Below are 11,201 nucleotides of genomic sequence, written 5' to 3'. Positions count from 1 at the left end.
CTGTGCCTACGGGAAAACGGAACGCGGCCATTGACCTTCCCGATTTCTGCCGCGAGCTCCTAGCAGTCCGTATTGTCTGTCTGCGATATACAAGCCTTCATAGTTATGCCTGGCCAGCTAGTCCTCAACTGTCCACCTTCTCCGCTCTACCAAGAGCACCACTATGTCTTCACCCATCCTAGCCGCTGTAACCCGATGCATTGGAACTGATAAGCTGCGGATGCTAATCCTGTTGCAAATGGTTTAACTCTATGAAGCAAGACCAAGGCGCGTGTTGCTGCACGTCAACGTCGACATGGTGTTCATGCCATGGGGTTTGGACGTTCCGCCACACCTCGAGGCCGAATGCGCCTCGGCATCCAAGTATGCGTAAATTGAGAGTCATTCTCAAACAGTCCAGCAACAAGCAGGCCACAATGATGTCAAAAGGATGCGTAATCTGCGTAACCCAGGTATCATCCATGATCGATAGAAGTTGCGTCATGATTGCTGCCTTGTTCTAATTTCATAAATATTTAGGCCCGAGGCTTAGAAGTTTCGGGCCTTAGATCGATGATTCCTTTTGACGACAGCCACAATCCCAGCCACACTGCCCTCGCTCCGGCCCGCAATCGTTTTAGACCACATAGCCGGAAATAGTCACGTCACATGATGGGACATGCAAACTGTAACAGGAAGCTGAATCTTGCTGACGATCCAAGTTGTCCGAGTTGTTGAGCTGTTTTTATGTTTTTGTGTTTTCGCATTCGATATTCGGCACCGTAAGTAGCAGCAGCTATGTACCCCGGATATGCAAATATGCGAATGTCGCATTCACTGACCTCATGGAGCCTTGTCTCGACCATGAAAAGCTGTTTCCTAATTTTTCCCTTTCAACCATCGTCCGACATCCGTTCATCAACATCCCCCGTTGATGATCCAACAATTCTACATGGCAGCGAAGATTCGCCCTACTGCGACCCCACCGTCTCCCTCAACCTCTCCATCTTCATCCTCGCCTTCTCTTCACTACCCGCCCACCACCAAATGCACCACCTAATCTCCTCCCACTTCTTAGGAAACACAGTCCGTATATCCTTCAACCCCGTCCGCTTCGTCTCCCACATCTCAAACGCCACCATAGCGCGATCATAAAAGTACCGCTTCGCGTGATCCGGTACTCTGAACAACGCCTCGCCAAGCGCCGGAGCTCTAATAAGTCCTTGACTCATATCCCAGCGCGATTGGTGGAAGGAAGAGCGCGTGATGAGCGTGAGATGCCGTGTCGAATTATGCTGAACATGCGCCTTGTTGGTTTCATTGCAGAGGTCATTGTAGGGCTGGAAATGAGTTCGTCGAGGGTGTCTCCATAGTATGGTTGAGCAGGGTGTGTGGAGGTGGGTGTAAGGTCGGTGGCGGGATGCCTTGGAGCGGACGATGAGGTCGATTAGGTCGGGGGGTTGAAAGTAGGTTTGACCGGACATTAGGAAGAGTTGGAGTAGTCTGTCGCGGTGGTTAGTACATATACAATCGAGTGTTGCATGAGATGGGGTTGTTGCTGCGGGACACGTACCTAGGACAGTGAGCCATGTCCTTGGAGAAGTCGGAGACGAATGTGAAGGGTAGGTGCGAAGAACTGGCGTCGGCGAAGTATAGGGCATGGAGTGGAAGTACATGCTGATACATGAAAGCAAATACAGCATGACGGTCCAGTTCATCCAGCAGTGGGATATCTTTTTCTGCTACAATCCTGCTCTTGCACGACTCCAATATTCCGATCTGAATAGTGAAGTTCGCCGGGTAGCTAAAGTGGGTCAACACCCATCTGATCTCGTTGAGAAGCCAGACGCACACCACCGCGGCATAGAATCGTCCCCTCTGATCGGCGTTGAGACTGCGATAACCCCAGGTGTGTGGCGTTTCCGGATTGCGTGGAGGCATATCGTCGTATGTGAACTCATCGCCACGGCCAACGACCGTTTTGAATCGATGCACGAGCCGCTGAGCATCCGAGGTATGATCTACAGACAGGAAGTCTTCCTCTTGGAGTTCCCTTTCCATCCACGTGTTCTCCAACACGCGTAACCCTTGGTATCGTGCTAGCACGTCACAGATTGCATCATCTGTCCATTCTTGTGGCGAGCAGCATGCATTAGCCGTACTGTTTAAATAATGCTCCCAGTTATTCTTATTCATTCCAGGTTGGCTGGCGGGCAAGCGTGACACGTGGTGTTGAAAGTGTCCAACGATTTTGGAATGGAGGAACAGGGCTCTGTTGAGCTGGAAGTCGTAGCGGTGTTGGGGGTTGAAGTAGATAATCGAGCGCATAATCTCGAGATAGATGTTGCGTTTTTTGATGACATGGTGGGTTTTGGTGCATGTGCGCCCAAGATGGTGAACGTCGTCGATGCTTCCTAGGAAATGGAAGATCTGCTCTAGGATTTCTGGGGGCAGATCAGTAAGAGTGGCCATGATTTGGGATATCCTGTCTGATAGATGGCTCCTTTCACGAGAAGGCTTGCAGAGTCGTTTGCAATTTGGTGCCGGGGTGCGGCGTGGTGTCTTTGTGTTAGAGGAAAACGGATACAGCGCGGTATCACGCGCAGTTTGTGATGAGTAGCGGAGGAACTTTAGCAGCCTCTGGATAGTTCTGTCGATGTATTGGGGCCTGAGCACAATCCTAAGTTGATCTGGCTGATGTCGACATGGGGTGTCAGTCAATGGGAATCGCGCAGTTGGTACTGCAGGGACTGATGACACGCCGCCGTCTTGCCCGGGGGTGCGCGTAGCTGGAATTGCAGCTGGGACAAGGCTGAACCCTCATTCTGAAGCTGGCTCGTTGCCTGGGTCAGGTGCTGCGGAGCGTTTGTCAAAGCGGGGGTTCCCAAACAATTCATGGTGAAGCCAGTCGAAGTCGTCCCGATCGCTTTCTGATATGTTCTATAGGATCGCATGTAGATTCGGTTGTTAAAACGATAACAAGTCCCGCGAGGTGAAGTGGAGAACGCGTCGTGGAGAGATCTGATGACTATGAGTAGTTGAGGCACAACCACTCCGATTGGCTCCTCCGCGCCTGCCGTGTCCGTGCGCGCGATGCTATCAGCAACTACCTGGGTATTCACTCTCGGTACCAAGGAACCATGATATGATGACTCCCAAACTCAGCCACCACTTCTCTTGGAAAGAATCTAGATTGCTAAGTGGAGCTCCGAAACTGGAGTGATTAGACACAACGCGCAATCGTGCGAAAAGGATGTAGAAACACGGTCTGAGCGATACAGCAGGAGCACGAGAGTGGTAGATCCTTAGACATGGTGATGAGTATGATATTCTCTTGAACGGTTTCATTGTATCGGGACGTCGTCAAATAAATTGGTGGTATGTAACCTTGAATGAAAGACTTCTCCACCTCACGTCCTTGCAATCCTCAAACTCCACTCATTGACACTAGTGACCGAAAGGCAACCAGTAATTTAACCAGACTTGCAAACCAGGTCACCACGCTTAGGAGTACCTTTGTTGCACCTGCAAATCTGACCAGCTGCGCAGCGGTGGTCGATGGTCCAGATACCGCCCTTGCAGTACAGCTTTACAATTGTTAGCATTCGGTTTTGCAGATTACAAGGTGGAGACACTTACGACAACCTGCCTGTCCTTGACACCGCAAGCATGGGGGTCGTTCTCGCCGCCACCGAAAGTGCAAGCGCCGCCAGCAGAGCGCAGATCACTTCCGCAGAAGTCCTTGCCGCCGCGGGCCTCGAGGGGGAAGCTGTTGACGGAAGTGACACCCTCAGCGTCGACTGGGGTGGCGGCGACCATGAAAGGCGCGATGGCCAGGAGGAGGATCTGGGTGAACTGCATGTTGAAGGTTTGCGGTTTGAGTTTTGCGGCTGTAGAGTGGATGAAGTGGTTTGAGGAGTGAGTGGATGAAGAATTGAGGAGAGGGAGGCAGGTTGCTTTATAGATGAAGGATGGCTATGCTAAGCTCCCGGTGCTTGAGTTGAGAGCTAAGAAAGCCCTGGTCGGGAGAGTCCAGCCATCGAGAAGCTGGCACTGCTTGCCCGTGGGCCGAAAACAATCTTCGAGACGCTGTGGCCCTCCACGAAGTGGATTATCCTTGCGTTCTCGTTCGTACATCTCGGCCCATCGGGCTTCTCCATCCATAGAGCGATGTTCCTGTGATGAGTTTACCTAGAGATGAACGCCGAGGAGGCTTCAATGTGATGTCAACGTTGGAGGCCTTGCATGAGGCCTTTATTTGAAGTGAAACCGGCATGGAAGTCCGTGTAAGCCCTAGAGATAAACCGGTCAATTCGAGAGTAGATTTCTGTGCGACGTGGGTCAGAATCGACAGTGGTATCGACGACCCCGAGTACCAGCATGCCTCTACTCTACACATGGGTCGTCTTCGAGGTTTGCAACAGGGATACTGTCCACCGGAGTAAAGGGGAACGCCTGACAGTAGCGTGCGGAGCGGGCCTTAGTAGTCGCGGCGGATGCAAGGCTTGTCCATACGCTACAAGACGGTGCGGTGCTGTGGCACTATCTCATGAAGATGACCTTGGAATCATTGGAACGAACCGGTGTAGTGGCTGATCTAGACACGAGTTCGGTAAATTCGGTTCTGGAGAATTTAATCAGACACCCAAGCAGCTACTGCGATGTTTGTGCACAATTTCGTCTTCATCGTTTCCATGAGATGGTGGTAGTGGGTTACAAGCCTCGCCCCGGGGCCTGGTGGGGCTAAGGCCAGCGCATGCGCCACAGCTGTCTCCAGTAACCTGCAGAGAGCTAGCCTAGCCGGGTAATTAGCCTCAGGCCTCGGAGACCCTTTTTTATCTCCAATATAGATGCGTTGCGCTAGACACCCGAATTGTGGACATGCAGACGTAAGGCCCCCAGATCTAGATCAGGTTGCGGCGGTATAACGTCTGCACAATTGGTGAAGGGATGTAATAAAGTGAACGCCTCAAAACAGCGTCAGCGCTACGGATGCAAGAGCGGGTGAGGCATGACGCGGACGCGGGCCACGGGAAGGATGCGAAGCTTTCTTGGTAGAAAGCACTTTATCTGCTATGGTACGATTTTGTAAGATCGCCGACCTACCACGATGCCGGTATGGCTCTAGTACGGATACAATCCAAAATTACGTATCTGAGCAAACTGTGGAATTTGATCAGCAAGCGGCAGAAAGACCCTTCAGGTTTACTCACAAAATTGGATCTGGCTAGTTATCTCTCGAGTTGGAAGGCGTGAAGGCGTCTCGCATCATGGAGCTGAATGCAGCATCTGTATCGGAGCATGTCTCAATTGCCACACAAGCTTTCTTGCGCAAGGCGCAATAGCGCATCTCGCTGCGCTGGTCGATCGCTCTAGGAACGTTTACAGATATTATTCCACTCCGTGCTTGAGTTGTCCTCGTACGAGAGTATAGCCTTTGATCCCGAGGTCCAGCTCTAGGCATCGCTCACGTGTTCGTTAGGTGGCAGCGCGTGTTGCTCGTACCAGAATTGCCAGACCTTGTGCTTTTCGCCCTTGTCGTCTGCGTGTCGGCGTCGTACCCGCTCTTCAAGTCCGTGTAATGATAGGCTAAATGGTCGATGGTAGACGTACTTAGTTCAGTATAGTCAGGTCGGCGACCCAGTAGCATCCACGGTTCCGGTGAGAGTGGTGACACAAGAATGACATGGTGGCACAAAGCTGCCTGGGCTTGTGGGGAAGGAGATGAGTTTCGCGCAACGTTCTGACGCTGTCACGGTAGACAAGCCTTCCGACATGCAACTACGCGCGAGACCGTTTATCTGACCGGCCATGTGTGTGCTACATCTGCTGTTGATGTTGGGTGTATCTTCAGCGCTCGCTCGTACCGACGTCGTGGACAAGAGGATTTCGTGACTGCTGCACACCTGCCCTATGTCAAGAGACAGGCGGGACTCGCAAAACACCCGTCACGGTGTCTTTGTCGGCGACGTTCATTGGGTTCGTGCGCGAAAGACAATTCGTAGGCTGTTACGCTCCTGGCTCCAGAAATCTCCCGAGGTCTGGTTGAGGCTCTGCGGGGTGCCGCATTGACCTCCCTGAGCACATCTGCATTAGTTCCAAGGTTCCCTCAAATCTCCCCTCACTGGTATTACCCCTTCCTTTCCACTCCATCCGACTCCAGCTCTGCGCTTCGTTGCTTCATTGCTAGGGGACTGGGAGGTTCAGCGAAAGATGACAGTAGAGGATGGACGTTAAGGTTGCTTCCCATCCAGGCGTAGTGCGAACGCCTTCCGCCAGGACCGGAGTACCCGAACGGGGCGTCTCCGATTCTGATGCAGGATCACTAAGGAATCATAAGTAGCATAAACTAATTGCAATAACACAAGTACTGCGACTCTCTACATCCACGCTAATAGCTATTGTACGCGGCTGTAGAGTTTGTGTGCATTGAAGGTACCTAGGAAGCTCACCCAATCACCCTGAGATCACGTGACCGTTCCTGCTGCTTGGCGGGCGCGTTCACTCCCGCGCTTGTCTCCGCAGTCCGCAACCCGAACAAACCACCCCACGTCATACCTCGCACTACCACGTCGCAACACATATCACTCGTATCGCAACTATGTCCGAAACCAACTCTCAACCTCCGGACACGAACATGGAGGTCAACGACGAACTAGACCAGACGGTGGACGACGAGATCAAGCAAGACGCGACACGACTGGAAACCGACGCTATGAATCTCGACGGCGCAAATGATGCAGAGCCCGCAGCGGTCAACGGCATGGCAGACTCTGCCGCCGCCTTTGAGGCGCGCATACCTGCGAAGAAGGACGCAACATTGCGCGAGTTCCTGGGCAAGATGGATGACTACGCGCCGATCGTATGCTAAATGCCGTCTCCATTCCAAGCATCGCACACTAACCAGGCCTCCAGATACCCGATGCAGTGACCAACTATTACTTGACACGCGCCGGTCTGCCACCGCCACCTCAGACATCACAACACCTCGCACGTCTCCTTGCGCTCGCGACACAGAAGTTCATCGCCGACATCGCAGCCGACGCCTACCAGTTCTCTCGCATCAGGTCATCCAACACCACAAGTAACAACCCTATGGGTGGCGCAGGAGGAGCGCCGGCAGCAGCAGCGCCTGGTGGTGCGCCTGGCGGCAAGGATAGCGGCTCCAAGGCCAAGGACTACAACCTCGGCATCCAGCGACCAGGATATGGAGGTGGAGGCCAGGGTGGCAATCAAGGACGCACCGTGCTTACTATGGAGGACCTGGGTATGGCAGTAGGCGAATACGGAGTCAACATCAAGCGCGGAGAGTTCTACCGCTAGAACCTTCAACCAACGGAGAGGAACCCATGAAACTGGAACACGACGGCATGTGGTAATTCGGGACATCGACATGCATTTTAGGCGTTGGACGGCATCACAGGCGCAGGGACTAGTCATTCGGAACATGGAGGCATCCCGCCCAACGAAGGGCTCATCATATGTGTACAATAGCAGTACAGAATGGCTTCTAGATAAACCAAAATGATACCCAAACTCCCATTTGATGCACATTCGTCCCATTGCTCATTTGTTCTTCGTCTGCTTGTACATGAACTGCTTCCGTGTCCTGGAAACAAAGTCAGCACTCCGTTATGATATCCTCCCGCAGATACCATAAGTGCAGTAGACGTACGGCGCAAATTCTCCAAGCTTTCGTCCTACCATGTCCTCCGTTATGGTGATATCCAGGTAGCTCTTCCCGTTGTGTATCTGGAACTTGAGGCCGACGAAGTTCGGTAATATGGTAGCGGAGCGCGCTTGTGTTTTGATCGGTGGCATTCGTTCGCCCGCCTTCTTCTGTGCTATCGGGAGGCTTCGAGATGATTAGGGCGCATTTCGCAGGGCTTGATAGTAGTGGCTTACGGGACGATATTGGGGCCTGGGAAAAAGTTAGATTGCTAGGCATTGACGGACAAACATCTCCAGACGGCATCTCACCTTTCCAGACCGATCGAGCGCAGAGCGCCCGTGTGGGAAACATTGCGACGTTATGCGTGAATGATGAGGTCGGCGAATGTTTTCGACGGCTTCCGATGGCTTCAGGATGCACGTGAGAGCGCGGGGGACGCTAAGGGCTTGGCTTAGGCGGAAGCGCGTCGCGAATGGTGAGTGATTGCTCGCGACCATCAGGCCTGCAGTGGCCTTTTTGCTGAGAACATACATCTGCAGTGCCCCAGGGGAACTTTGAGTCGCCGAATTGCCTCTGCTAGCATTGCGAGTTGAGGAATCCACGTCTCTTCCAATCAATCAACCGCCCACCATGCCGCCACGAGCACGCGGTCAGCAGCGAGGTACAAGCGAGCCTGAGATGAGACGGGAAGCACATGCTAATGGACGATGCAGGTGCAGACACCATCCGGATCCTCGTCGCCACAGATAGCCATGTCGGATACAACGAGCGCGACGCTGAGCGAAAAGACGACAGCTGGAGAACATTCCACGAGGTGATGTGCCTAGCGAAAGAGCACGATGTGGACATGGTCCTGCACGCGGGAGACCTCTTCCACGAGAACAAACCGTCGAGGAAGTCTATGTACCAAGTCATGCGATCACTGCGTATGAATTGTCTCGGAGAGAAGCCATGCGAACTGGAAATGCTGAGCGATGCGAGCGAGAACTTCGGTGGCATGTTTGACCATGTCAACTACGAAGACGAGGATATCAATATCGCTATACCCGTATTCGCCATTCACGGCAACCACGATGACCCGTCAGGCGAAGGCTCGTTCTCCCCTCTCGATCTACTACAGGCGTCTGGCTTCGTCAACTACTTCGGTCGGACCCCAGAAGTCGATAAGATCAATGTGAAGCCAGTGCTGCTTCAAAAGGGTGGCACAAAGCTTGCTCTTTACGGTCTCAGCAATGTTCGCGACGAGCGGTTGTTCCATACCTGGCGAGACGGTAACGTCAGATTCTTTCAACCTGGTACGCAAAAGGACGAGTGGTTTAACCTCATGAGTGTACATCAAAACCATCACGCGCATACACCTACCAGCTACCTTCCTGAGAACTTCCTACCCGATTTCATGGACCTTGTCGTGTGGGGCCACGAACACGAATGTCTGATTGACCCGCGATACAACCCTGAGATGGGTTTCCATGTCATGCAGCCTGGCTCCTCCGTTGCTACCTCACTCATGCCTGGAGAAGCGGTCCCCAAGCATGTCTGCATTCTGAGCGTCACCGGTAAGGAATTCACGACTGAGAACATCCGCCTGAAGTCTGTGCGACCCTTCATCATGAAAGAAATCGTACTTGCGGAAGAGAGGGAGATCAAGGAGAAGGAGCTCTGGCGCGTCAGCGATAACCGTGCAAAGATCACCCAGTATCTGAACCAGGTCATTGAGGAGCTTATCGAAGAAGCGAAGAAGGATTGGCTTGAACTACAGGAGGATCGACAAGAAGATGACGACGACCCTCCGAAACCGCTTGTTCGGCTTCGTGTCGAATACACAGCTCCCCAAGGAGGCGAGTTCCACTGTGAAAATCCGCAGCGCATCTCGAATCGGTTCATGGGCAAGGTCGCCAACATCAACGACATAGTACAGTTTCATCGGAAGAAGAAGGCAACGAACCGGGCGTTGAAGAATAATGCCGAAGAGCCAGATGCGGAGATACTTGCAGAGATATCGATTGACTCAGTCAAGGTCGACAAGCTGGTGAAGGAGTTTCTTACGGCCCAGACCTTGACGATCTTACCACAAAATTCCTTCGGAGACGCAGTGTCACAGTTTGTAGACAAGGACGACAAGCACGCCATGGAGCAGTTTGTGAAAGAAAGTCTCAGCACTCAGCTCAAGCACCTCATGGACGCCAATGACGTTGAAGAAGAGGAGATCGTCAAGGAAATGGCGGAGTACCGGGAACAACTAGAAGACATGTTTGCCTCAGGACAGTTGAAAAAGACCCGGAAGTCCAAGGTCAAGCCCAAGCCAGCTGGATGGGATAGCGACTTCGATGGGTCATGGGTCGATCAGCCAGCCGCTATCATTAGGTCTGATAACGAAGGTGAGAAAGACGATGACGAGAGCTTAGCGTCCATACCGACAAAGAAAGCTGCCACCCGCGGTCGTGGCAAAGCAGCTGGCACAACCCGCAAGCCGGCTACGGTTACTAAGAAGGCAGCAGCTCCTAAGAAGGCCGCACCTGCGGCCAAGGGCGGGCGAGGCAAGAAGAAGGTCGTAGAAGAAGAAGAGTCCGACGAAGACGACGACGACGTAATCATGATCGACGACGATGATGACGAGGAAGTACCCGAAGAGGAAGAAGACGATGACAGTGGCGAAGACCTCTTCGTAGCTTCGCAAAAGAAGAAAGCTCCCGCAAGGAAACCTGCAGCGAAAACAACAAAAGCCCCTACGCGAGCCAAGTCACCGGCCAAGAAGACTACTACTGCGAGAGCGAAGGCGCCGGCGACTCAGACGAAGCTGAACTTCTCGCAGCCGCTCACGCAACGCAGTCAGCCCACGCGACCTGCGGCTTCGAGAGGAAAGAAGGCTGTACAGGAGCCGGTAAGTGAAGATGATACTTGATGATGGGTTCACGTTTGCTAATGTGTGTGCAGAGTGATGATGAGATTGAGTCTGATGATGCTTTTGAGTCGGCGCCCCCTCCCAGTGCGAGGGCTACTCGTAGGAGGTAGACCATACTATGGACGTACATATGAGTAGCACCACATGATCTGTAGGGGAAAGGGCGGTTCGACACAGCGTATCTGATATAGCATAAAGCATAGCGAAGGCGTTCAGGAGTTTCACAGGAAGGTATACAGGCGTCTAGGAACGCAAAGTGTCTAACCGTCTGCATCCATGAAAGTCTGCTCTTGAAGAATATTGTGAGTGCACGCATTCTTTAAAGAGCTCGAGACGTCTCAATTCTAAGTCTTCCTTGCCCTTGCATTGTGTATCATGATGTCACTGTCGCACTTGATCACGCCGGAGCCTAACACCGACGTGGGTCGACCGCTCTTTCCTCAACTATCTCACCTGGCAGCTGCGCTTGTCTGCATCCCCGCTTCTACAAATCTCACGATGCTTCTCTTCAACCCTTCCTACGCCGTCTTTTGGTCATCTCTTTCCTCAATGGCCAGCTCCGATCGGCTACTGCACGAGAAGTCGCGACAGGATGCAGGCTATAACAACCTACCCAACACCGTCCTCCGTCCATCCCCTCAACACACA

The 11,201-nt window shown here is 52.8% G+C and overlaps 5 protein-coding genes across 5 annotated transcripts; 2 read left to right on the top strand and 3 right to left on the bottom strand.

Annotated features, from left to right (window-relative positions):
• Positions 1-950: 950 nt before the first annotated feature.
• On the bottom strand, positions 951-2,451 carry J4E78_005007 (uncharacterized protein; the record flags this gene model as incomplete). The annotated part of the gene is made up of 3 exons (XM_049365631.1): positions 951-1,482; positions 1,553-2,032; positions 2,204-2,451. 3 exons carry the CDS (start codon positions 2,449-2,451, stop codon positions 951-953), a joined length of 1,260 nt encoding a protein of 419 aa, XP_049222346.1.
• A 1,001-nt stretch (positions 2,452-3,452) lies between these two features.
• J4E78_005006 (uncharacterized protein) lies at positions 3,453-3,840 on the bottom strand (the record flags this gene model as incomplete). The annotated part of the gene is made up of 2 exons (XM_049365630.1): positions 3,453-3,566; positions 3,619-3,840. The coding sequence occupies 2 exons, from the start codon at positions 3,838-3,840 to the stop codon at positions 3,453-3,455; spliced, it is 336 nt and encodes a 111-aa protein (XP_049222345.1).
• A 2,740-nt stretch (positions 3,841-6,580) lies between these two features.
• Positions 6,581-7,302, top strand: J4E78_005005 (uncharacterized protein; the record flags this gene model as incomplete). Its single annotated transcript, XM_049365629.1, has 2 exons — positions 6,581-6,841; positions 6,895-7,302. The coding sequence occupies 2 exons, from the start codon at positions 6,581-6,583 to the stop codon at positions 7,300-7,302; spliced, it is 669 nt and encodes a 222-aa protein (XP_049222344.1).
• A 243-nt stretch (positions 7,303-7,545) lies between these two features.
• On the bottom strand, positions 7,546-8,002 carry RSM19 (mitochondrial ribosomal small subunit component; the record flags this gene model as incomplete). Its single annotated transcript, XM_049365628.1, has 4 exons — positions 7,546-7,588; positions 7,655-7,834; positions 7,885-7,900; positions 7,960-8,002. 4 exons carry the CDS (start codon positions 8,000-8,002, stop codon positions 7,546-7,548), a joined length of 282 nt encoding a protein of 93 aa, XP_049222343.1.
• A 279-nt stretch (positions 8,003-8,281) lies between these two features.
• MUS23 (Double-strand break repair protein mus-23) lies at positions 8,282-10,663 on the top strand (the record flags this gene model as incomplete). The annotated part of the gene is made up of 3 exons (XM_049365627.1): positions 8,282-8,312; positions 8,365-10,532; positions 10,586-10,663. The coding sequence occupies 3 exons, from the start codon at positions 8,282-8,284 to the stop codon at positions 10,661-10,663; spliced, it is 2,277 nt and encodes a 758-aa protein (XP_049222342.1).
• Between the last annotated feature and the right edge of the window lie 538 nt (positions 10,664-11,201).

Source organism: Alternaria triticimaculans, assembly GCF_023758025.1.
Source record: "Alternaria triticimaculans strain BMP 0046 chromosome Unknown scaffold_6, whole genome shotgun sequence".
Lineage (NCBI taxonomy): Eukaryota > Fungi > Ascomycota > Dothideomycetes > Pleosporales > Pleosporaceae > Alternaria > Alternaria triticimaculans.
Note: the sequence above shows the minus strand (reverse complement) of the source record. Positions and strands in the feature narration are given on the sequence as shown.